The sequence below is a fragment of the Hyla sarda genome, chromosome 3, assembly GCF_029499605.1.
Source record: "Hyla sarda isolate aHylSar1 chromosome 3, aHylSar1.hap1, whole genome shotgun sequence".
Classification (NCBI taxonomy): domain Eukaryota; kingdom Metazoa; phylum Chordata; class Amphibia; order Anura; family Hylidae; genus Hyla; species Hyla sarda.
In genome coordinates, this window is record NC_079191.1 from 351,432,372 (window position 1) to 351,457,349 (window position 24,978).

At 43.4% G+C, this 24,978-nt stretch overlaps 1 protein-coding gene across 1 annotated transcript in view; it reads left to right on the forward strand.

Moving 5' to 3' along the window:
* The window catches only part of PYGB (glycogen phosphorylase B), a 122,956-nt gene extending 103,533 nt beyond the window's left edge, over nucleotides 1-19,423 (forward strand). The window contains exons 14-20 of the mRNA XM_056567547.1: nucleotides 6,503-6,650; nucleotides 9,872-9,930; nucleotides 10,220-10,361; nucleotides 13,381-13,588; nucleotides 16,355-16,489; nucleotides 18,133-18,199; nucleotides 18,282-19,423. Of these exons, the coding sequence (XP_056423522.1) occupies nucleotides 6,503-6,650; nucleotides 9,872-9,930; nucleotides 10,220-10,361; nucleotides 13,381-13,588; nucleotides 16,355-16,489; nucleotides 18,133-18,199; nucleotides 18,282-18,434 (912 nt within the window). The 3' untranslated portion in view covers nucleotides 18,435-19,423. The remainder of the gene's footprint in view (nucleotides 1-6,502; nucleotides 6,651-9,871; nucleotides 9,931-10,219; nucleotides 10,362-13,380; nucleotides 13,589-16,354; nucleotides 16,490-18,132; nucleotides 18,200-18,281) is intronic.
* Nucleotides 19,424-24,978: the final 5,555 nt, after the last annotated feature.

Below are 24,978 nucleotides of genomic sequence, written 5' to 3' on the forward strand. Positions count from 1 at the left end.
CCCGCACCCGCTCCGCCCCTCTTCCGGAGGGCGTGAGCGGGTGCGGGAAGACGACCCCCGGTGCTGGGGACCCCGATCCCCGGCGTCAATGTTGGGATCGGGGCCCCACGAGCGACGGCGGCGAGGGACAGCCTGCGATGGAGCAGCAGCAGGAGGTGAGTTACAGCCTCCTGCTGTTGCTTAGCAACAGCTCCCAGCATGCAAAAAGGGCATGCTGGGAGCTGTAGTTATGCAACAGCAGGAGGCAGACCACCACAACTCCCAGCATTCCCTTATGGGCATGCTGGGACTTATGGTTTTCACAACAGCTGGAGGCACATTTTTTCTATGGAAAAGTGTACCTTCAGCTGTTGTATAACTACAACACCCAGCTTGCACAAACAGCTAAAGTGCATGCTGGGAGTTGTAGTGGTGCATCTGCTGGTTGCATAACTACAACTCCCAGCATGCCCGTTGGCTGTCGGTGACTGCTGAGAGTTGTAGTTTTGCAACAGCTGAAGGCACACTGGTTGTGAAACTCAGAGTTTTTTTTTACCTAACTCAGTGTTTCACGACCGGTGTGCCTCCAGCTGTTGCAAACTACAACTCCCAGCAGTCACCATACACCGTACATGCTGGGAGTTGTAGTTTTGCAACAGCTGGAGGCACACTGGTTTTGAAACACTGAGTAAGGTCACAAACTCAGTGATGCATAACCAGTGTGCCTACAGCTGTTGCAAAACTAAAACTCTCAGCATGTACAGTCTGTCAGCGCATGCTGGGAGTTGTAGTTTTGCAACAGCTGGATGTCCCCCCCCAATGTGAACGTACAGGGTACACTCACATGGGCGGAGGATTACAGTAAGTATCTGGCTGCAAGTTTGAGCTGCAGCAAATTTTCTGCAACAGCTCAAACTGCCAGCGAGAAACTACTGTGAACCCCCGCCCGTGTGACTGTACCCTAAAAACACTACACTACACTAACACAAAAAATAAAATAAAAAGTAAAAAACACTACATATACACATACCCCTACACAGCCCCCCTCCCCTCCCCAATAAAAATGAAAAACGTCTGGTACGCCACGGTTTCCAAAACGGAGCCTCCAGCTGTTGCAAAACAACAACTCCCAGTATTGTCGGACAGCCGTTGACTGTCCAGGCATGCTGGGAGTTTTGCAACAGCTGGAGGCACCCTGTTAGGGGTATTCTACGCCAGTGATTCCCAATGTCCACCCCTATGCAATCCCTAATTTAGGCCTCAAATGCGCATGGCGCTCTCACTTTGGAGCCCTGTCGTATTTCAAGGCAACAGTTAAGGGTCACATATGGGGTATCGCCGTACTCGGGAGAAATTGGGCTTCAAATTTTGGGGGGGTATTTTCTTCTTTTACCCTTTTTAAAAAAGTAAAGTTTTTGGGAAAAGAAGCATTTTAGGTAAATTTTTTTTTATTTTTTTTACATATGCAATAGTCGTGAAACGCCTGTGGGGTATTAACCTGTTGGGGACGAAGGGCGTATGCATACGCCCTTGCGTCCTGGTACTTAAGGACGAAGGGCGTATCCATACGCCCGTGGGAATTTCGGCCCCCGCCGCGCGCCGGGCGGGGACCGGGCCGGGGTGACTGCTGATATCTATCAGCAGGCACCCCGTGCAAATGCCCAGGGGGGTCATTAGACCCCCCCCCATGTCGGCGATCGGCGCAAATCGCAAGTGAATTCACACTTGCGATTTGCGCCGATTCCGGGTCATTACGGGTCTATGGTGACCCGCTGACCCGGAATAGAAGGTGGATCGCGGGTGTCTAAGACACCCACGATCCCCCTAAAGCGATAGGAGTGAGGTGGCAGAGTTGCCACCCCTCCTATCTCTGCTATTGGTGGTCTAGACGCGACTACCAATAGCAGATCAGGGGCGGAGGGGTTTACTTTCGTTTTCCCCGTCCTGCCCACCCACAATAGGCAGGGCAGAACGGGGAAAACGAAGAGGAGCGGCGCCGGAGTCCACTTACCCCTCCAGAGGCAGCGGAGCGTCGGGGATCGGCGGCGGCGTGCGGCAGAAGAGGACGGCACCCGGATGCGACGGAAGCCGGTGAGTAGTTGCATAGCAACATCTAGAGGGCTACAGTCTGAGACCACTATAGTGGTCTCTAGACTCTAGCCCTCCAGATGTTGCAAAACTACAACTCCCAGCATGCCCACACAGCTGTTTGCTGTCTGGGCATGCTGGGAGTTGTAGTTTTGCAACATCTGGAGGTCCACAGTTTGGAGATCACTGTTCAGTGGTCTCTAAATTGTAGCACTCCAGATGTTGCAAAACTACAAATTCCAGCATGCCCACACAGCAAACAGCTGTCTCGGCATGCTGGGAGTTGTAGTTGCGTACCTCCAGCTGTTGCATAACTACATCTCCCAGCATGCCCTTCTGTGATCAGACATGCTGGGAATTGTAGTTTTGCAACAGCTGGAGGCACACTGGTTGGAAAATACTGAGTTGGGTTCTGTTACCTAACTCAGTATTTTCCAACCAGTGTGCCTCCAGCTGTTTCAAAACTACAACTCCCAGCATGTACTGACAGACCGTGCATGCTGGGAGTTGTAGTTTTGCAACAGCTGGAGGCTCACTGGTTGGAAAATACTGAGTTAGGTAACAGAACCTAACTAAAGGTTTTCCAACCAGTGTGCCTCCAGCTGTTGCAAAACTACAACTCCCAGCATGTACTGACAGACCATGCATGCTGGGAGTTGTAGTTTTGAAACAGCTGGAGGTTTCCCCCCCCCCATGTGAACGTACAGGGTACATTCACACGGGCGGGTTTACAGCAAGTTTCCTGCTTCAAGTATGAGCTGCGGCCAATTTTTCGCCGCAGCGCAAATTCCTAGCGGGAAACTTACCGTAACCCGCCAGTGTGAATGTACCCTAAAAACACTACACTATACTAACACCTAATAAAGAGTAAAACACTACATATACACCCCCTTACACTGTCCCCCCCAATAAAAATAAAAAACGTATTGTACAGCAGTGTTTCCAAAACGGAGCCTCCAGCTGTTGCAAAACAACAACTCCCAGCATTTCCGGACAGCCACTGATTGTCCAGGCATGCTGGGAGTTTAGCAACAGCTGGAGGCACCCTGTTTGGGAATCACTGGCATAGAATACCCCTATGTCCACCCCTGTGCAATCCCTAATTTAGGCCTCAAATGCGCATGGCGCTCTCTCACTTCGGAGCCCTGTCGTATTTCAAGGAAACAGTTTAGGGCCACATATGGGGTATTTCCGTACTCGGGAGAAATTGCACTACAAATTTTGGGGGGCTTTTTCTCCTTTTACCCCTTATGAAAAGGAAAAGTTGGGGTCTACACCAGCCTGTTAGTGTAAAAAAAAAATTTTTTTACACTAACATGCTGGTGTTGCCCTTTACTTTTTATTTTCACAAGAGGTAAAAGGAAAAAAAGACCCCCAAAATTTGTAACGCAATTTCTCCTGAGTACGGAAATACCCCATATGTGGGCAGAAAATGCTCTGCGGGCGCATAACAAGGCTCAGGAGTGAGAGCGCACTATGTACATTTGAGGCCGAAATTGGTGATTTGCACAGGGGTGGCTGATTTTACAGCGGTTCTGACATAAATGCAAAATAATAAATACCCACATGTGACCCCATTTTAGAAACTACACCCCTCACGGAATGTAATAAGGGGTACAGTGAGCATTTACACCCCACAGGTGTCTGACAGATTTTTGGAACAGTGGTCTGTGAAAATGAAAAATTTAATTTTTTTGTTTGCACAGCCCACTGTTCCAAAGATCTGTCAAACGCCAGTGGGGTGTAAATGCTCACTGCACCCCTTATTACATTTCGTGAGGGGTGTAGTTTCCAAAATGGGGTCACATGTGGGGGGGGTCCACTGTTCTGGCACCACGGGGGGCTTTGTAAATGCACATGGCCCCCGACTTCCATTCCAAACAAATTATCTCTCTAAAAGCTCAATGGTGCTCCTTCTCTTCTGAGCATTGTAATGCGCTCGCAGTGCACTTGACGTCCACATATGGGGTATTTCCATACTCAGAAGAAATGGGGTTACAAATTTTGGGGGGCATTTTCTCCTATTACCCTTTGTAAAAAAGTAAAATTTGGGAAAAACCAGCATTTTAGTGGAAAAATATTTTTTTTTCATTTACACATCCGACTTTAACAAAAAGTTGTCAAACACCTGTGGGGTGTTAAGGCTCACCGTACCCCTTATTACGTTCCTTGAGGGGTGTTGTTTCCATAATAGTGTGCGATGTGTTTTTTTTTGCTGTCCTGGCACCATAGGGGCTTCCTAAATGGGACATGCCCCCCAAAAACCATTTCAGAAAAACTCACTCTCCTAAATCCCATTGTTGCTCCTTCGCTTCTGAGCCCTCTAGTGCACCCGCCGAACACTTGACATACACATATGAGGTATTTTCTTACTCGAGAGAAATTGGGTTACACATTTTGAGAGGATTTTTTTCCTTTTACCCTTTGTAAAAATTCAAAAACTGGGTCTACAAGAACATGCGAGTGTAAAAAATGAAGATTTTGAATTTTCTCCTTCACTTTGCTGCTATTCCTGTGAAACACCTAAAGGGTTAACACACTTACTGAATGTCATTTTGAATACTTTGAGGGGTGCAGTTTTTATAATGGGGTCATTTATGGGGTATTTCTAACCAGAAGACCCTTCAAATCCACTTCAAACCTGAACTGGTCCCTGAAAAATTCCGATTTTGAAAATTTTGCGAAAAATTGGAAAATTGATGCTGAACTTTGAAGCCCCCTGATGTCTTCCAAAAGTAAAAACTCATCAATTTTATGATGCAAACATAAAGTAGACATATTGTATATGTGAATCAATATATAATTTATTTGGAATATCCATATTCCTTATAAGTAGAGAGCTTCAAAGTTAGAAAAAAGCAACATTTTCAAATTTTTCATGAAATTTTTGCATTTTTCACCTAGAAAGGATGCAAGTATCGCCGAAAATTTACCACTAACATAAAGTAGAATATGTCATGAAAAAACAATCTCGGAATCAAATTTATAAGTAAAAGCATTCCAGAGTTATTAATGCTTAAAGTGACAGTGGTCAGATTTGCAAAAAATGCTCCCGTCCTTAGGGTCATAATGGGCTCCGTCCCCAAGGGGTTAAGGTTCACTTAACCCCTTGCTACATTCCCCGAGGGCTCTAGTTTCCAAAATGGTATGCCATGTGTTTTTTTTTTGCGGTCCTGGCACCATAGGGGCTTCCTAAATGCGGCATGCCCCCAGAGCAAAATTTCCTTCAAAAAAGCCAAATGTGACTCCTTCTCTTCTGAGACCTGTAGTGCGCCAGCAGAGCACTTTTCACCCCCATATGGGGTGTTTTCTGAATCGGGAGAAATTGGGCTTCAAATTTTGGGGGGTATTTTCTGCTATTACCCTTTTTAAAAATGTAAAACTTTAGGGAAACCAAGCATTTTAGGTAAAAAAATTTTTTTTTTTTTTTACATATGCAAAAGTCGTGAATCACCTGTGGGGTATTAAGGTTCACATTACCCCTTGTTATGTTCCCCGAGGGGTCTAGTTTCCAAAATGGTATGCCATGTGGTTTTTTTTGCTGTTCTGGCACCATAGGGGCCTCCTAAAGGTGACATGCCCCCCAAAAACCATTTGACGCTCCTTCCCTTCTGAGCCCTCTACTGTGCCCGCTGAACAATCAACATAGACATATGAGGTATGTGCTTACTCCAGAGAAATTGGGTTTCAAATACAAGTAAAAATTTTCTCCTTTTTACCCCTTGCAAAAATTCAAAAATTGGGTCTACAAGAACATGCGAGTGTAAAAAATGAAGATTGTGAATTTTCTCCTTCACTTTGCTGCTATTCCTGTGAAACCCGTAAAGGGTTAAAACACTTACTGAATGTCATTTTGAATACTTTGGGGGGTGCAGTTTTTATAATGGGGTCATTTATGGGGTATTTCTAATATGAAGACCCTTCAAATCCACTTCAAACCTGAACTGGTCCCTGAAAAAAAGCGAGTTTCAAAATTTTGTGAAAAATTGGAAAATTGCTGCTGAACTTTGAAGCCCTCTGGTGTCTTCCAAAAGTAAAAACTCATCAATTTTATGATGCAAATATAAAGTAGACATATTGTATATGTGAATTAAAAAAAAAATTATTTTGAATATCCATTTTCCTTACAAGCAGAGAGCTTCAAAGTTAGAAAAATGCAAAATTTTCAATTTTTTCATAAAATTTTGGGATTTTTCACCAAGAAAGGATGCAAGTTACCAAAAAATGTTACCACTACGTTAAAGTAGAATATGTCACGAAAAAACAATCTCGGAATCAGAATGATAACTAAAAGCATTCCAGAGTTATTAATGTTTAAAGTGACAGTGGTCAGATTTGCAAAAAATGGCCGAGTCCTTAAGGTGAAAAAGGGCTCAGTCCTTAAGGGGTTAAGGGTCCACTAATAAATGTTATTGTTATTTTTAAAAATTTTCAGGAAAACAAGCTGAAGTTTGCCACCTACCTAGAAAACGAATACAAAGTGAAAATTAACCCTTCATCCATGTTTGACGTCCAAGTAAAGAGAATCCATGAATACAAAAGGCAGATCCTAAATTGTTTACACATCATCACTCTGTACAACAGTAAGTACCCGACTGTCGCAGAACACATTGGGGGAGATTTATCAAAACCTGTGCTGAGGAAAAGTTGGCCAGTTGTCCATAGCAACCAATCAGATTGCTTCTATTTTTTAAAGACCATTTTAAAAATTAAAGACGGAATCTGATTGGCTGCTATGGGCAACTTCTCCACTTTTCCTTTTCATGGGTTCTGATAAATCTTCCCCAATGTTTTTTTGCCACATTGTTGCTAAGCTTTTACCAAGAAGAATGGCTAGTATGTAATCTATTCTTCCATGATTAATATATTAAAGAGTACCTGTCATCAAACCATATTTTCTAAACTAACTCAGATTATATTCCATAACTACTCCTAATACCCCTCCTGCCTTTAAAAAAATTCCCAGCTTTAAAAAGCTCTGTATCATATCTTTCCCCTTGCTCACATTGTGTGAGCTCCGGCAGGAGAAAGTGGGCGTTCCCCAGCAAGCGTGACATCACTGAAGCCTGCGAGAGCTGTGCCTCCCATGCCCCACACGCACTTCCTGAGTTTGGTCTCCTGCAAGGCCGGGAGGAGACCAAACTTACTGTTTGACTTGCGAGCGGGAACAGAACAGAGCCACCTAGTGGCCATTTTTTCAATCACATTAAAAACTTATAAATTAACAGCAAGTAAATAGCAAAGTGTCTTATAATTACATTAGGAACAATATATTAAAAGTTTAGTTTGGTGACAGGTACTCTTCAAAACCCACCCTTACTTCCTGGCAAATACAGTAGAATCTCTCATGAAGCCACTTGTGTTACCAACATTGTTTGCTCAGTGCATCTAATATAAAAAATAAATTATAATTAGTCTTGATTAAAAAGAACCATTTGTTCTGATCACTTGCCCTTTTACGCGGGCTGATTATTGTGAAGGAGTGTTCATAGGAACTCTCATTCAGCCCATAATCTGCCTGTGTAAAAGGTCCTTTGGTCTCTTTTCTCTGTCTCCTCTTTTTTCTTCTCTATGGGCCCATACACACTACGGAAATTCAACTCTAAATTATTCAGAGTTTTCAATGGGATTTTGCTGCTTTGGGCACGCCACAGAATTTCCGCCACACAAATTCTGGACTCCGCCGAAAGTATGAACTTGCATTGCCGTCAGTGAGGACAGCACTTAATGTCTTTGTGGACTTTAGCGCCAATTCAGCTGGCACCTGCTGCACCTAGAATCTTGTGAAAATTCCATAGTGTCCATGGACCCTTACTGTCTGTAGAGAGCTGAGGTAGTAAAGTAATACAGTAGAATCTCCCAATAGTGGACACTCACGGGGAATAAAACAGTGTCCACTATTGAGAGATGTCCCCTATTTGGATAAAAGGCTCAAAAATCTTGCTAAATGATGGAATACTGTACTGTCCTCACTCTTGAGTGTAATTATCTGAAAACATAATAAAAAGCAATATTACAGTAGAATCTCCCAGTGCCGTTTAATCATCCCTTATCAACCCCCTGTATCATTTCATCCCTCCTTTATACCCTGTGCCACTTTATTCCCCCTGTGCCTTGAGTCAAATCATCCCCCCTTACCCCCTGTGCCACATCATTTCCTGTGCCATTTCATTCCCCCTTTATTACCCTCTGTGCCAATTCATCACCCCCTCTTTACCACACCGTGCCATTTCTTCCCCTTGTGACACTTCATTCCCTCTTTATCCCCCACCCGTGCCACTTTATTCCACCTGTTCCAAATCATCCCCACCCCACCCCCGTCACCCCTTGTGCCACATAACTGTTCCCATTTCCTCCTCCCCCCTGTTGTTCTTCTTACCTTGCCAGCAGGCTCAGGTGCAAGGGCTCTCAGCAGGTTTGACGTTCTCCTGACGTCCTCTGCGCTGCACTTACTGAGAGCAGCAACAGTGGCTGTGGGCACTTACAAGTGAGATCAGGATACAGCCTCTCAGTGAGTGCAGCGCAGAGGAAGTCAGGAGAACGTCAAACCCGCTGAGAGCCCCTGAGCCTGCTGGCCAGGTAAGAAGAATAGCAGGGGGAGGAGGCAAGGGGAAAAGTGATGTGGCATGAGGGGGGTGGAGGGGGGGGGGGGTGATTTGGAATAGGGGGAGTTAAGTAGCACAGGGGGATAAAGAGAGATGAAATGGAATCGGTGGGATAAAGGGGGGGAAAGAGTTGGCACAGGGGGTGGTAAAGAGGAGGTGATTAATTTGCACAAAGGGTAATAAAGGGAAAATTAAATAGCACAGGGGGAATCAAGGGGAAATATGTGGCACAGGGGGTAATAAAGAGGGGATGATTTGACACAGGTGGAATAAAGTGGCATAGGTGGATCAGGGGGGGCAAATGATGTGGCTGGCAGATGTACAGAAGCAGGAGAGCACTGTTTAAACACCAGTCTTCTGCTTCTGTGCTAAGGCTGCTGCAGGGGGGTGCAGCAGGGGCCAGGGCCCCATACTGGGATACTGGCTGTTCCCCCCTGATGGAGGCCCTGTGTACACGATAGGATCGGCACATAAGCTTTATTGTTCCCCATTGGGAGTGTTTTGTCTCCCATTGGGTGCTTGGTCCACTATTGGGTGTGTCCGCATCCCCTATTGAGAATGTCCCCTATTCGGAGGCTGCAAATAAATTGTCTTATGGGACTCTGCCGGGGAATTAAAAACTGTCCACTATTGGGATGTGTCTCCTATTGGGAGGTGTCCGCTAAGGGAGATTTTACTGTACATGACTGCAGGAGTAGAAGTACTTTTAACCTAGAAAGTGGATGTCCTCACTGTATGTAGGTGACAGTTCATGTATAGGGTATAGTCACACATGATTATTTGTTCCGGAAATTTCTGCAACTGAAAATCTGTTCTTGTTCCATTCATCTGAATATGGATGTTTCTGCAGCACTTGCATGGATTTAAGCACGCCCCAATCTGATAAATATACAGTTTAATTTAAAAGTAAATCAGTAAATTATCAGCTTTTGTGGACAGAATAGACTACAGGTCACCCCAGGATTGGATCCCTCTGGTGGAACCCCAGTATCTTCATAGGGAGCGAAGCTATAGTTATTATATAATATAATGGCACAGTTGTAGCTATCCAAGATGCATGCCTGGGAAAGACTACAGTAAAATATTTATTAGAAAATAAAAGACAATCAGCAGAGGAATATATGTTGTATATGTCATCACCAGAGCAGTTTGATGCCTTTATATTACGTGCTTTTCGTAACACACTGATAATTTTCCAGGAATCAAAAAAGATCCATCCAAAACATTCGTGCCAAGGACAGTTATGATCGGGGGAAAGGTACTGTATAATAAATCTCATCTATAAATCTATAAGAAATAATCTGTGTTAACTAATTAACGAATATTATTAGTTTATACGTTTGGTTAGTTGTATTATGTCACTGCTTATGTTTAAACATCACTGCAAAGAAGCAAATAGTACCATAGTTTCTTTGTCAGTAATGACAATTAGATTTCATTTCCAGATATAAGATGACTAAATAGAGCATTTATGGTCATGACTTTTAGGGACTTCTCTTTCCTGAACTTGTGATATGTCTGAAAATGAATTTCTCTCTATTTTACAGGCAGCTCCTGGTTACCATATGGCGAAAATGATTATAAAGTTAATTACATCTGTTGCAAACGTTGTGAACAATGATCCAGTGGTTGGAGACAGACTAAAAGTGATATACCTGGAGAACTACAGAGTGTCTCTGGCAGAGAAAGGTAGGTGTTACTTAACCCCTAACGACGCAGGACGTAAATGTACGTCCTGATGAGCTGGTACTTAGCATATCAGGACGTACATTTACGTCCTATACATAACCGCCCGGGTCATGCGCGACAGGTCCCAGCTGCTGATAGCAGCCAGGGACCCACCGGTAATGGCCAACATCCGTGATCGTGTATATGTCCACCATTGACCCCTCAGATGCTGTGATCAATACAGATCACGGCATCTGCAGCATTGCGGTCAATAAAATGGATGATCGCCCCCCGCAGCGCTGCCGCGGTAATCGGATCATCCAGAAAGGCAGCCGGAGGTCCCCTCACCTGCCTCTGCTGCCTTCCACGGGTCTTCTGCTCTGGTCTTAGATCGAGCAGACCAGATCAGAAGATGACCGATAATACTGATCAGTGCTGTGTCCTATGCATAGCACTGAACAGTATTAGCAATCAAATGATTGCTATAAATAGTCCCCTATGGGGACATAAAAAGTGTAAAAATAAAAGTAAAAAAAATGTGAAAGACCCCATTTCACTCCCAAAAAGTGTAAAAAAAAATTTGTTTTGTATATATTTGGTATCGCCGCGTGCGTAAATATCCGAACTATTAAAATATAATATTAATGATAACGTATGGTGAACGGCGTTAACGTATCAAAAAAAAAAAAAAAAGTCCAAAATTGCTGCTTTTTTATAACATTTTATTCCCCCAAAAAATTTTAATAATTTTTTTTTTACAAGTTTCATATAAGCAAATATGGTATCAATAAAAAGTACAGATCACGGCGCAAAAAAATGAGCCCTCATACCGCCGCTTATACGGAAAAATGAAAAGGTTATAGGTCTTCAAAAAAATTTGTTTTTTTTTTAAGCGCAACAGTAATAGAAAAGTATGTTATCATGGGTATCATTTTAATCGTATTGACCCAAAGAATAAAGAACACGTCATTTTTACCGTAAATTGTACGGCGTGAAAAGGAAACCTTCCAAAATTAGCAAAATTGTGGTTTTCTATTTAATTTCCCCACACAAATATTTTTTTGGGTTGCACCATACGTTTTATGGTAAAGTGAGTGATGGCATTACAAGGGACAACTGGTCGTGCTCTTTCCCTGTACTGTCTATTGGAGAGCCAAGATACAGTAGTACATCGCGTGTACCTCTGGCTCTCCCATAGACCATGCAGATAGGGGGTTTGTCGACCACTGCTGCTCCAAGCACAAGGATATCTGGTGTTCTGAACACAAGTCTTCAGAACACCAGGGTGCCGGGCTGGAGATTCCGGGGGGTCCCAGTATTCAGACCCCCAAGGATCAGTACCGGAGTTTCCCTTTTAATACATTTTTTATCAATTTTTTGGGGGGAATAAAATGTTATAAAAAAGCAGCAATTTTGGACTTTTCCCCTGTTCACCGTACGGTATTATTAACATTATATTTTAATAGTTCGGGTATTTACGCACATGGTGATACCAAATATGTATATAAAAAAAAATGTTTTACACTTTTTGGGGGTGAAATGGGACAATTTACGTTTTTATTAGGGGAGGGTTTTTTCAAAATTTTTTATTTTTACACTTAAATAGTCCCCATAGGGACTATTAAAGGGACCATCATTGGATTGCTAATACTGTTCAGTGCTATGCATAGGACATAGCACTGATCAGTATTATTGGTCATCTTCTGCTCTGGTTTGCTTGATCGCAGACAAGACAGATGTCTGGAATGGGATACAGTCTTGCTCAGTGAGGAGCGTGGGTTGTCTACTCCTAGACGACATGCGCTCTATTCGTTTCTTTGGGAGCGCCGATGATGCCGGAGTGCTGAACATAGGTCTATTCGGACGTCCCAAAGAAATCAATGGAGCGTGTGCCATCTACCACATGCGCTCCTCACTCAAAGCCGGGTCCGGTTCTGGAGGCCCAGAGGTCAGACCCCTCGCAATCAGCTACTCATCCCCGATCTTGTGGATAGGGGATAAGTTAAGTTTGGCTGCAGTACCCCTTTAAAGTGTACCTGTCGTTAACAAAAGCAGTGCTCTGCGCACCGAGGACAAGCGGGGCTCTGCGCACCGAGGACAAGCGGGGCTCTGCGCACTGAGGCTCTGTGACATTCTCCTGGCTCACGCAACAAGATGATTGATAACCCAGGAGCCTGTACAGAGCCCTGCTTGTCCCGCCCTCACTTTCTGTATTTGGTCTCCTCATAGAGACACACAGGCAATAGCTACAGGGACAGCATTTTTTCACCCAAAAATATTAAAAATTGTAATCAAAATATATTACAGATATACATATAATAGTATTATCTATATTATATCAAAAGTTTTTGTTAACCACAGGTACACTTAAAGTGCAGATTTTATGTATTTATTTATATATTATTTTATTTATGCAGATTTATGATTGGTGTGGATTTTGACTTCCCCATTAAAGTCAATGGGCAAAGTCTGCAACAGACCTGCAACTCGAAGTGATATAATGCAGAGTTTAAATCTATACTGCAGGTCAATTTCTGCACAGAGACAAGTAAAGGGAAAAGGGCTTAAGAAAAGAAGTAAGAAAAAAAAGACAATAAAGAAGGGTTTGGGGTAGATAAAGAAAGAAAGGAGTTAAAGGGCTTGGCCGGGCAGAGCATTTTTTTTATTTATATATTTGATCAAGGAGGGGGTGATTAAAAAAAGGATCCACATTTACCTTCCTTGCCACCACCATCTAAGAGCATCAATTCCTACTGTGCGGTGCTTTTGAGTTTGGTGACTTACCATTACACGTAATCAGCGGCTGCAGCAGTGTACGATAAGCGGGCATGTGATGTCACTTCCCTGAACCCACCTGAGCGAGGAAGGTGAGTGTGGGTTGTTGTTTTTTTTTTATCACCCTCTCCCTAGTCAGATATGTAAAAGAAAAAAAACGCTCTGCGGAAAGAATGGGCTCATGTAGAAGGACTTCTGAGGTGAAGTGACTGTGGGGGTCATTTAAAATAAAAAGTACATTTTGTTTATTTTTATTTTTCCCTAGTGATTCCTGCCTCAGACCTGTCTCAGCAGATCTCTACAGCAGGCACTGAGGCTTCCGGCACTGGGAATATGAAGTTCATGCTGAACGGAGCACTTACCATTGGTACAATGGATGGAGCCAATGTGGAGATGGCAGAGGAGGCTGGACAGGATAACCTATTTATATTTGGCATGAGGGTGGAGGATGTAGAAGCTCTGGACAAGAAAGGGTTTGTATTCCAGCTATAGCTTGTATGTCAGTTATATAAGACACCAGGTCTAATAGCATTGTGACTGTATTCAGTTCATACTGCAGTATGAATAGGGGACAAATGGTGGATTGTGGGCGTTCAACGGCTGAGATACCCACCTGTCCCCAGAATACTGGAGAAATGTCCACCATGTGAATGGAGCAGCTGTGCACCTGCGTGGCCAGTGATCCATTCATTCACTATGGTGCTGAACCCCACCTATCCGCTTATTTTTGATCTTAAGAATATCCCTTTAACTGTAGTTAAAAACTACAGTCTACCAATGAACAGAACAGATGTAGTCCAGCACAAATCTAGGGCTGAAGTGCGATCACGAGAAGAGGCCTCTGCATAGACGCACACGGTCATGTGTTATCAGGGCCACCATTAGAAATTCAAGGCCTTGTACTGCTGAAGCATTACCCCCTCCCCTCCCTTTCATCAAATCATTTATTTAAATTCAGGACATATTTTTGACCATTTACTTGTTATGAACAACACCACAGTCTCTTAAAGATGCTTATGGATTGTCGTGGTGTTCATACTACGTGTGCTCGGCTTCATAAGGAGAGGAGAGCAGAAAGAAGGGACAGGAAAATTAGTCCAGTGTTTCTGTCCTGTTCTAGTGGTTGGTGAGGGTCTAAGCAGTCACATCCCCACCGATCACATAATGTCACAAGTTTTATAAAACCGGAGGTACACTTAATTTAAAGGGGTACTCCGCCCCTAGACATCTTATCCCCTATCCAAAGTATAAGGGATAAAATGTCAGATCACCGGGGCCCCGCCGCTGGGGACCCCCGCAATATAGCAAGCTGCACCCACCTGTAACTGTTTCCAGAAACGCTGGAGGCTCTCAGGCTAATTCCTCCCGACCACGGGGACGGAAGTTTGTGACGTCACGCCCCCGCCCCCACAATGCAAGTCTATGGGAGGGGGTGTGACGGCTGTCACGCCCCCTCCCATAGCCTTGCATTGAGGGGCGGGGCATGACGTCACACGGGGGGCGGAGTCGTGACGTCACGATCTTCCGTCCCCGTGGTCGGGAGGAATTAGCCTGAGAGCCTCCAGCGTTTCTGGAAACAGTTACAGGTGGGTGCAGCTTGTTATATTGCGGGGGTCCCCAGCGGCGGGACCCCGGCGATCTGACATCTTATCCCCTATCCTTTGGAGCTAGGGGCGGAGTACCCCTTTACGTCTGTAACATTTACAGACGTAAAATTATTATATGTATACACAAATAGAGTTTTACCATTGAGTTCCAACTTAATTTGAAAAATAAATAAATAAAACAACTAATCATTTGGGGCCATTTTGTAAGCAGTAAAACAGCTGTTGTACAGATGTTTAACGGTTAAAAAAATGGTCCAAAAGTTGTGTGTAAGCATAGAGAAAAGTCCAGAATTTTTCTGGTGTTTTAAAGGGGTTGTCCAGTGAAAGACAACTTATCCTCTTATCCACTGCATAGTGGATAAGTCTCTGATCTTGTGGTCCGTCAGTTGGGACCCCTTGCAATCTTGTGAATGGACCCCTGGCGGGACCCCTGGCTGTAAACGGCATATGTTCCATTCATTTCTGTGGGAGCTCCAGAGATGCCCGAGTAGAGCATTCGGGTCTCTTTGCTGCTTGCATAAAAAAATGAATGGAGGACATGCCGTTTGCAGCACGTGCTCCTCTCAGAGAGCTGGGGTTCCGTTTAGGAAATTGTGGATAGGGGATAAGGGGTCTTTTACTCTACAACCACTTTAATACTTACACCTTTATTGCACAATTTGTCACAAAGCACTCAATTTGTTACAAATCTACACTGGCTCTTACCTGCTTTATAAAACTTACTGTGAATGGCATTTTATTTTTTTTTAAAGTTCCACATTTGGGCGCACAGGGTAAAAAGTCGCAGAGACGGCATCACACAGTACTGAAGTAAACAATCTGTACCGGCAACATATGTATCACATACCCTGCGCCATTTAATGCATTTAGTGCACGTACAGAGTTTACACTACACAAATTAAAGGGGTAAAAAAAAGACGTTGACCTACACCACTCTTGATAAATTCCCTCCATACTGTACACATTACATAGATATATATAGATATACAGATACAAAGACATGCACATCATATAGCCTTAGTACTATGAATGGATCAGAGGCTTTATGCAGTATTTTATTTTTGTCCTATTAGAAGCCTGCAAAATGACGGTCATCAGACAGAAACCCGACGGACCTATTAAAGGGGTCCTCCGATGCTCAGCGTTTGGAACAAACTGCTCCGAACGGTGGAGTCGGGAGCTCGTGATGTCATAACCCCCTCCCCTCCTGTCCTGAGGCCCCGCCCCCTCAATGCAAGTCTATGGGCTTGCATTGAGGAGGTGGGGCGTGACATCATGGGGGGCGGGGCTATGATGTCACTAGCTGCCAGCTCCAGCGTCCGGAACAGTTTGTTCCAAACGCTTAGCAGCGGAGTACACCTTTAAAGTCAATTGGGTCTCTCAGGATCCTCGGTGTCTTGTCATGTAGTGGACCCACTGGCTCTATTCATTCCTCCTGAATAGATCTGGGAGCTGAGGCCCCAAACAGAGCCCAAATATGTGACCCTAACCTAACACCCACACAAATGTGCACATTACATAGATACATAAATATGCACAAATACACATACAGTACAGTTGTATCACTTCTCTTTTTTGTTGTAAATAAATAGTTGAACACAACATGATAAATCCCCCGTCTGTCTTGTTTAGATACAATGCTCAGGAGTACTATGATAGAATTCCGGAGCTTCGGGAAGCGATCAACCAGATTAAAGATGGACACTTTTCTCCCCGGGAACCAGACTTGTTTAAGGATGTTGTAAATATGCTGATGTGCCACGACAGGTAAGAGGCCCCAACTCTCCATAGAGGCTGGGATCAGCTGAGCGTCATACAACCACATTTTTGCATTAGTAACTTGGTAGTACAAGTGATCCCTCAACTTACAATGGTTTCAACATACAATGATCTTTTCTGGACCATTGTAACTTGAAATCAAACTCAACATACAATGCTATGCAATCTGCGAAATGTGTCAAGGGCTGGAAGAACCGATCAATCAGAATGGGCATTCACTGGTAAAACCCCTTGTATTCCTAAAGTGCATGCACTGACTGGTGTCTGGTAGTGCCCCCTACAGTACAGGGAGGTATTACATGTTCTGTACTCTTTACCTGTGCCAGGGTTTGCTGCTCCTTTGGGCATCAGGTGAGGGCGGCTCCATTTTACTTTTTTTAGGACATTATGTGTACTGTACAGGACCTTGAAGAAGCTTCTGTCCTCTACATAGACCAGTGTTTCCCATAGAGGGTGCCTCCAGCTGTTGCAAAACTACAACTCCCAGCATGCCCGGACAGCCGAAGGCTGTCCGGGCATGCTGGGAGTTGTAGTTCTGCAACAGCTGGAGGCACCCTCTTTGGGAAACACTGAAATAGACAGTGATTTACAGCTCCCAGCAGATCTTTCTTACTTTTATACATAAGGATTTGCTTTATATATATTAGTTATCTACTTATTTTTGTTTAAGCCTCACTTTTTTCTATTTTTCGGATTACATTTTGGTGGCTTTAGAAGCAATTACCAGGTTTCCATAGAGTAATGGTCTCAACATATGATGGTTTCAACATACAATGGTCGTCCTGGAACCAATTAATATTGTAACTTGAGGGACCACTTGTACGTTTCAGTGCAACTGCAAGTCCAAATTGAGAGAATTCTAGCTGGGATTGGTATTGACTGAGGCCTTGGATCAAACACAAGATATGCAATTGCTGTTAAGAATCTGACTTTCCAAGGAGCATTTCAGTCGCGTTGTAATGTGAATAACTACTTCTTATATGCAGTATTGCACTGAGCATGTATTATTTTAAAAACAATGGCCCAGATTTATCAAACTGTGTGAGAGAAAAAGTGGAGGGATTTCCCACAGCAACTAATCACAGCTCAGCTAATGAGCTGAGGTAAAGTGAAAGCTGAGCTGTGATTGGTTGTTGTGGGAAAATCCCTCCACTTTGGCCCAGATTTATCAAACTGTGTGAGAGAAAAAGTGGAGGGATTTTCTCACAGCAACCAATCACAGCTCAGCTAATGAGCTGAGGTAAAGTGAAAGCTGAGCTGTGATTGGCTGCTGTGGAGAAATCCCTCCACTTTGGCCCAGATTTATCAAACTGTGTGAGAGAAAAAGTGAAGGGATTTTCTCACAGCAACCAATCACAGCTCAGCTAATGAGCTGAGGTAAAGTGAAAGCTGAGCTGTGATTGGCTGCTGTGGAGAAATCCCTCCACTTTGGCCCAGATTTATCAAACTGTGTGAGAGAAAAAGTGAAGGGATTTACCCACAGCAACCAATCACAGCTCAGCTAATGAGCTGAGGTAAAGTGAAAGCTGAGCTGTGATTGGCTGCTGTGGAGAAATCCCTCCACTTTCTCTCTCACACAGTTTGATAAATCTGGGCCAGTGTGTTATATGTTTATATATTTTTTTCCATAGGTTCAAGGTATTTGCAGACTATGAGGCCTATATTAAATGCCAAGCAAAAGTGGACCAATTATACATGGTAAGACATAAGAACTGGCTGTGGTCACTTGCCACTTTCTATTCAATGGTTCCTTCCACTGACATTTATCTATATTTTACAGAACCTCAGGGAATGGACCAAGAAAGTCATCAAAAATATTGCTTGCTCTGGCAAGTTCTCTAGCGACAGGACGATTAGTGAATACGCTACTGAAATCTGGGGGGTAGAACCATCAGCCGTGAAGATTCCTCCACCCAACATACCCAGGGATTAGCTCTACGCAGATGCATGTGCTCATCGTTCCACTGGTAGTTTGGTTGGCTCAGGATTAGTGTTTGTTCACCAGTTATAATCGCCCTCCCATAAGAGCATAGTCTTGTCTTTGGGGGAAGCTGAATGATTGTGTTCTACTCTAAGTCTCAATATTATAACATTTTAATTTTATTTATTTATATGTAGAATTGACCACATGAATGGATACATGCAGATTCACAATGGAAAGCATTGACTTTGCCTGTATATTATAGTCTCCCGACATGTTTCTAAATAACAGTCTGTGTTTGCTGCCACGCTTCATGGTAAGCAGCAGAATTCTGTGAACAAACCACTGTAGCCCACTATCCATTGGCACCCATTTACACCTAGTATATCCGCCCTGTATGATCAAACGGGAATCCTAGATGTCACACCTCCCCGCTTGCATTTCACTTTTACAGGTGTATCATTGTTTTATGAGTTTTATCACAGTTGTTTTAGTTTTTATTACTATTTTAGTGTATAAACACCGTGTGAATTGCTGGTGAATCTGGACTGAGGCTTAGTTTAAAATAAGCTTGTTCACAAAGGACGAGATTGTAGGCAATAAAATCAGAGAGGAGACCCATATGCTATAGGATGGAGCATCCTTGGCAGTAGAATGGTCTGTAGACTACTATTTTTGTGACTGGGGAAAAGCCCTGGCAGAGTTTGAAGTACTGTAATAAAAGCGGTGTAGTAAGGAGTAACCCTCATGCAATCTTAGTCTTAGGTGTCAGACCACACAGAGTAAACACTTTCCAGTGCCACAATGGTGCATCAGTATGTGAAAGTCATATCCATGCTCTCCGAAGATGATGAGCAAGCTTTGTGTGAAGCATTATATTCCATGTGTTTGTTTCCGCATTTGTTGTGTGATTCCAAAGTACTGTATTTCTGACTAAAGATTTGCACGTTAACTCCACCTTCAAGCTTGTGGGACTCAGCTTCAATAAACCTAGTACCTAATTTTCGCCTATCCAGTGTCATTTATTATAGCCTTTGTTTATTGGGATGTGTGAATTCATTCTCGATGTGCAATGGACCCTATAAATATGTTCTGCAATAGCGGTTTATACTTTTAAGGTGTTATTAATATGAAGCCACACTTTTCAAGCCCTGAGACGTTGGGCAGTGGTATTATTAGGGCTGGGCGGTATGGGCAAATATGTGTATCACAGTATTTTTATAACTTATGGCGGTTCCACGGTATATAACGGTATTCCCCCCTCTCCCCCGCCAAAAAAAATGTATTATTAGCCCAGCGCTGCCCCCATCGGGATACTACTCTCGTCACCCGCAAGCGCTGCCTCTTTGTCCTCCTCCTCCGCCTTACGCACTTCCTGGGGACGTGAACGTTGGAGAGCCGTCAGCCTATCACCGGCCACAGCGATGTTCCACCTCGGCAGGTGATAGGCTGAGCCCACTGTCATGTAAGAAGCCGGCTCCTTACATGACAGTAGGCTCAACCTATCACCGTCCGAGGCGGAACATCGCTGCGGTCAGTGATAGGCTGATGGCTCTCCGACGATCCCATCTCCAGGAAGCTGGTCCGGACTGACGGGGAAGGTGAGTTAAAGTTTATTTTGTTTACCTTTTGCAGCCCAGGTATAGAGATACAGTATAGAGCAGTGATCTTCAACCTGCGGACCTCCAGATGTTGCAAAACTACAACTCCCAGCATGCAAGGACAGCCAGTGGCGGTCCGGGCTTGCTGGGAGTTGTAGTTTTGCAACATCTGGAGGTTGAAGACCACTGGTATAGAGTTTCAGCGCCGGCGGCCGCAACAAACAGGAGGACGAGGAGGGCAGCGCTTGCGGGTGACATATGTGAGTAGTACCCCCCTGGGGACAGCAGGAAATTCAAAAAGAAAAGAACTTCCTGTGGAGCATACAACAGCTGATATGTACTGGAAGGGTTAATATTTTGAAATAGAAGTAATTTACAAATCTGTTTAACTTTCTGGCCCCAGTTGATTTAAAACAAAAGTTTTCCAGGGGAGTACCACCTTAACAGACCCCACCAAAGCAATTGCTAACTATATAAAATGCAAGTGCCAAAACAAAAATAGTGCAATATAATTCAAACAATTAGCCTTTTGCTTTAGGTTTATGTATTCCCATTATATTTATTTAGCTCATTATTCACTTGTGCGAATAATGGTCCATTATATTGAATCCATCCATCTTTCTTCTTCTAGTGTTTGACATCTTCCTTGTTTTTAATTGATTCTATATATACATGTATTGGTAAGAGACTTTATGGTCCATTAATAGATCAGTTATTTATTTTTACATGTTCTGCATACAGTATTTTTAGGTGTTTTTGGTGCCATTAAAAAGTATCCGAAAAATCTTCAAACTAAATTTCAAAAGCTCACACAGCAACAACAAAATAGGAAAAAAATATAAATACTCTGGTTGCAGTAGTCAAAAACACAAAGGGCCCATTCACACGGCAGAATTTCAATGAATTTCCTTTACTTTTCTATGCAAAAACCACACATGCAGATTGAAGCAGAATTTTCATGTGGAAATTCCATGAGGATTATTTTCTGCTTCAAGAATGGACATGTCCTGTGCTTTTAGATGGATATAAATTCAGTGAGGAAATTCTGCCATAGGGCCCACAGACTATGCTACATCCAAAGGCCACCATTATACATTGCCTTCGTGAGCTATGTAGTAAACAGTTTTGTATTCCCCCCCTTAAAGGGGTACTCTGGCACTAAGACATCTTATCCCCTATCCAAAGATATCTGATCATGGGGGTCCCGCCGCTGGGGCACGCAGCGCTGCAGCCTCGGAGTCTGCCGGGTCACGACTACGGACGATACGATACTCCGGCCCCATAGTCATGACCCGGCAGACTCCGATGCTGCAGCGCTGCATGCAGCTCCCAGAGGTGGGTGCTGCATGTGAGATAGCGGGGGTCCCCAGCAGTGGTTCCCCCGTGATCAGACATCTTTTCTTCTATCCTTTGGATAGGGGATAAGATGTCTTAGGGCTGGAGTACCCCTTTAAGTATAGAAACTTCTTTGTATTTAGAGGCCTTTTAATCTGGTGAGTATTGTTGATCTGAGTATGATCCTGTGTTGATCTAGCTTGTTAAAGCGGTAATGTAAGGTTTTCCTATTATCTTCTCATCTAATACTGTACAAACTGCTAAGGTCAAGTTAGGATAAGGAATCGTTAATCATTTTATTGATAGCTGTGGTAAAAGTGTAGGACCTTTGCTATAGCAGTGCATCAGTCTACAGATCCCCACTTTATCAGTGGATGTTTTGTATACAGTATGTGTCACAGAAATTTCCACGGCTGAAGATCCTGTGCACAGGCCCTTGTACATATAGCAGGCCTTTTATAACATGTGAACAAATCTATAAAGCACAATGCAATATTTTCCACAGTACCTAAGGTTAGGAGTTTCTGTAATGGTTTTATGCTTCTAGAACTAACACACGTAACACAGGTTTGTTGGAGATCCACAGTAAAGTACAGTATAAAAATGTCTACATACACCCTGTTCCAAATTATTATGCGAATTATATTTCTCATTTAGCTAAATATTGATGTAAATAACAGTCAGCATGATTGTCATGTTAACTATTAAAGGAGTACTCCGGTGCACACTTTTTTCATGTTATCCAGTCTGGGCTGCAAAATAAAAGAAAACGCACTCTCTCTTACCTGCCAACGAGCCCCCGGAGCTCCGGTACACTCCGGTACAGGTGTTCGGTCCCCGGGCTGTATTCTTCTTACTTCCGGTTAGCCCGGCACGTCACACGGAGCTTCAGCCTATCACTGGCCGAGGCGGGACATCGCTGCGGCCGGTGATAGGCTGAAGCTCCGTGTGACGTGCCGGGCTAACAGGAAGTAAGAAGAATACAGCCCGGGGACTGAACACCTGTACCGGAGCTCTGGGGGCTCGTTGGCAGGTAAGAGAGAGTGCGTTTTCTTTTATTTTGCAGCCCGGACGGGATAACATGAAAAAAGTGTGCACCGGAGTACTCCTTTAAGGGTACAATTCTAATTTTATTGAACAAACCTAATGATAACAGTATTTTTTTTAAACAAACTTACAATGCACTGTTCCAAATTATTAGGACAGTAAGTTTCAAAACACTTCTAGGTTGTAAAGAACTGAAAATTGTCAGTTGTGTTTGCAGCATATTTACTGAAGTCAAAAGCTATTTCATTCAAACTTTTAACAACATTTTACCAGGTCACGTTACATTTTAAACATAGGATCCCTTAATTGATAGCAGCTTCACAACTCTTGCATCCATTGAACTTGTGAGTTTTTGGACAGTTTCTGCTTGAATTTGTTTGCATGACGTCACAACGCTCCGTCCCCGTGATCGGCAGTAATCAGACCCGGAGCGAACACACTCCGGGGACTGATTTTAAAAGGGTGCGGCGTGCAAGATCATGGGAGTCCCCAGCGGCGGAACCCCCCCCCCCCCCCCCCCCCCCCCCCGATCAGGCATCTTATACCCTATCCTTTGGATGGGGTGGTGCAGTGGGGATCAAAAGGTGACAGGAAGTTGCCAGTAGCTTCAGGTGCCTAGAGCAGGTAAGTGTAACTTATTTCTTTTATTATTAGCAGCCCCCAGAAACATATATAAAGCTTTCTATGCTGAAATACCCTAAAATGTTACAATTATAATTTGTGTTTTAAAGTAATCAATCAGTAGAGAATAAGAATTTATGACACATAATATAGTTTCCTTTTGGGTAGAGTAGCATCTTCCCGAACTTTCAGGTGCCTGAGGGCTTGCTATAAAGCTACAACATCCAACCACAGTTTGGAGTGGTGCTGCACATCTGTTTCAAATTTTATATTATACATATATATTTTTCTAGAAAAGGATTGCAGTAACATGTTTTGCTATACACATGATCATTCCTCTTGTGTGTATTGGAACTAAACCAAAAAAGGGAGAAAAAAAAAAGCAAATTGGACATAATGTCACATCAAACTCCAAAAATGGGCTGGACAAAATTATTGTCACCCTTAACCATAATATTTGGTTGCACACCCTTTGGAAAAAATAACAGAAATCGGTGGCTTCCTATAACCATCAATAAGCTTCTTACACCTCTCAGCCGGAATGTTGGACCACTCTTCCTTTACAAACTGCTCCAGGTCTCTCTTATTGGAAGGATGCCTTTTCCCAACAGCAATTTTAAGATCTCTCCACAGATGTTCAATGGGATTTAGATCTGGACTAATTGTTGGCCACTTCAGAACTCTCCAGCGCTTTGTTGCCATCCATTTCTAGTGCTTTTTGATGCATGTTTGGGGTCATTGTCCTGCTGGAAGAACCAAGATCTCAGACACAAACCCAGCTTTCTGACACTGGGCTGTAAAGTGCGACCCAAAATCCGTTGGTAATCCTCAGATTTCATGATGCACACATTCAAGGCACCCAGTGCCAGAGGCAGGAAAACAACCCCCAAAACATCATTGTACCTTCACCATATTTCACTGTAGGTACTGTGTTCTTTTCTTTGTAGGCCTCATTCCGTTTTCGGTAAACAGTAGAATGAGGTGCTTTACCAAAAAACTCTATTATGGTCTCATCTGTCCACAAGATGTTTTCCCAGAAGTATTTTGGTTTACTCAAGTTCATTTTGGCAAAATGTAGTCTTGCTGTTTCATGTCTGTGTCAGCAGTGGGGTCCTCCTGGGTCTCCTGCCACAGCATTTCATTTAATTTAAATGTCAATGGATAGTTTGCACTGACACTGATGCTCCCTGAGCCTGCAGGACAGCTTGATTATTTTTGGAACTTGTTTGGGGCTGCTTATCCACTATCCGGACTATCCTACATTGACACCTTTCATCAATTTTTCGATTCCATCCACGCCCAGGGAGATTAGCTACAGTACCATGGGTTGCAAACCTTGATAATGTTGCGCACTGTGGACAAAGGCAAATCTAGATCTCTAGCGATGGACTTGTAACCTTTAGATTGTTGATATTTTTCTACAATTTTGGTTCTCGAAGTCCTCAGACAGTTCTCTTCTCCTCTTTCTGTTGTGCATGCTTAATGTGGCACACACAGACACACAATGCAAAGACTAAGTGAACCTCTCTCCTTTTTATCTGCTTTCAGGTGTGATTGTTATGTTGCCCACACCTGTTACTTGCCCCAGGTGAGTTTAAAGGAGCATCACATGCTTGAAACAATCTTATTTTCCCACAATTTTGAAAGGGTGCCAATAATCTTGGAGTTTGGTGTGACATTATGTCCAATTTGCTTTTCTTCCTCCCTTTTTTGGTTTAGTTCCAATACACACAAAGGGAATAAACACGTGTATAGCAAAACATGTGTTACTGCAATCCTTTTCTGTGAGAAATTCTTCATTTTCTAGAAAAATTTCAGGGATGCCAACATTTACAGCCATGAGTGCGTGTGTGTGTGTGTGTGTGTGTGTGTATATGTATATACCGTATATACTCGAGTATAAGCCGACCCGAGTATAAGCCGAGACCCCTAATTTCAACCCAAAATCCCAG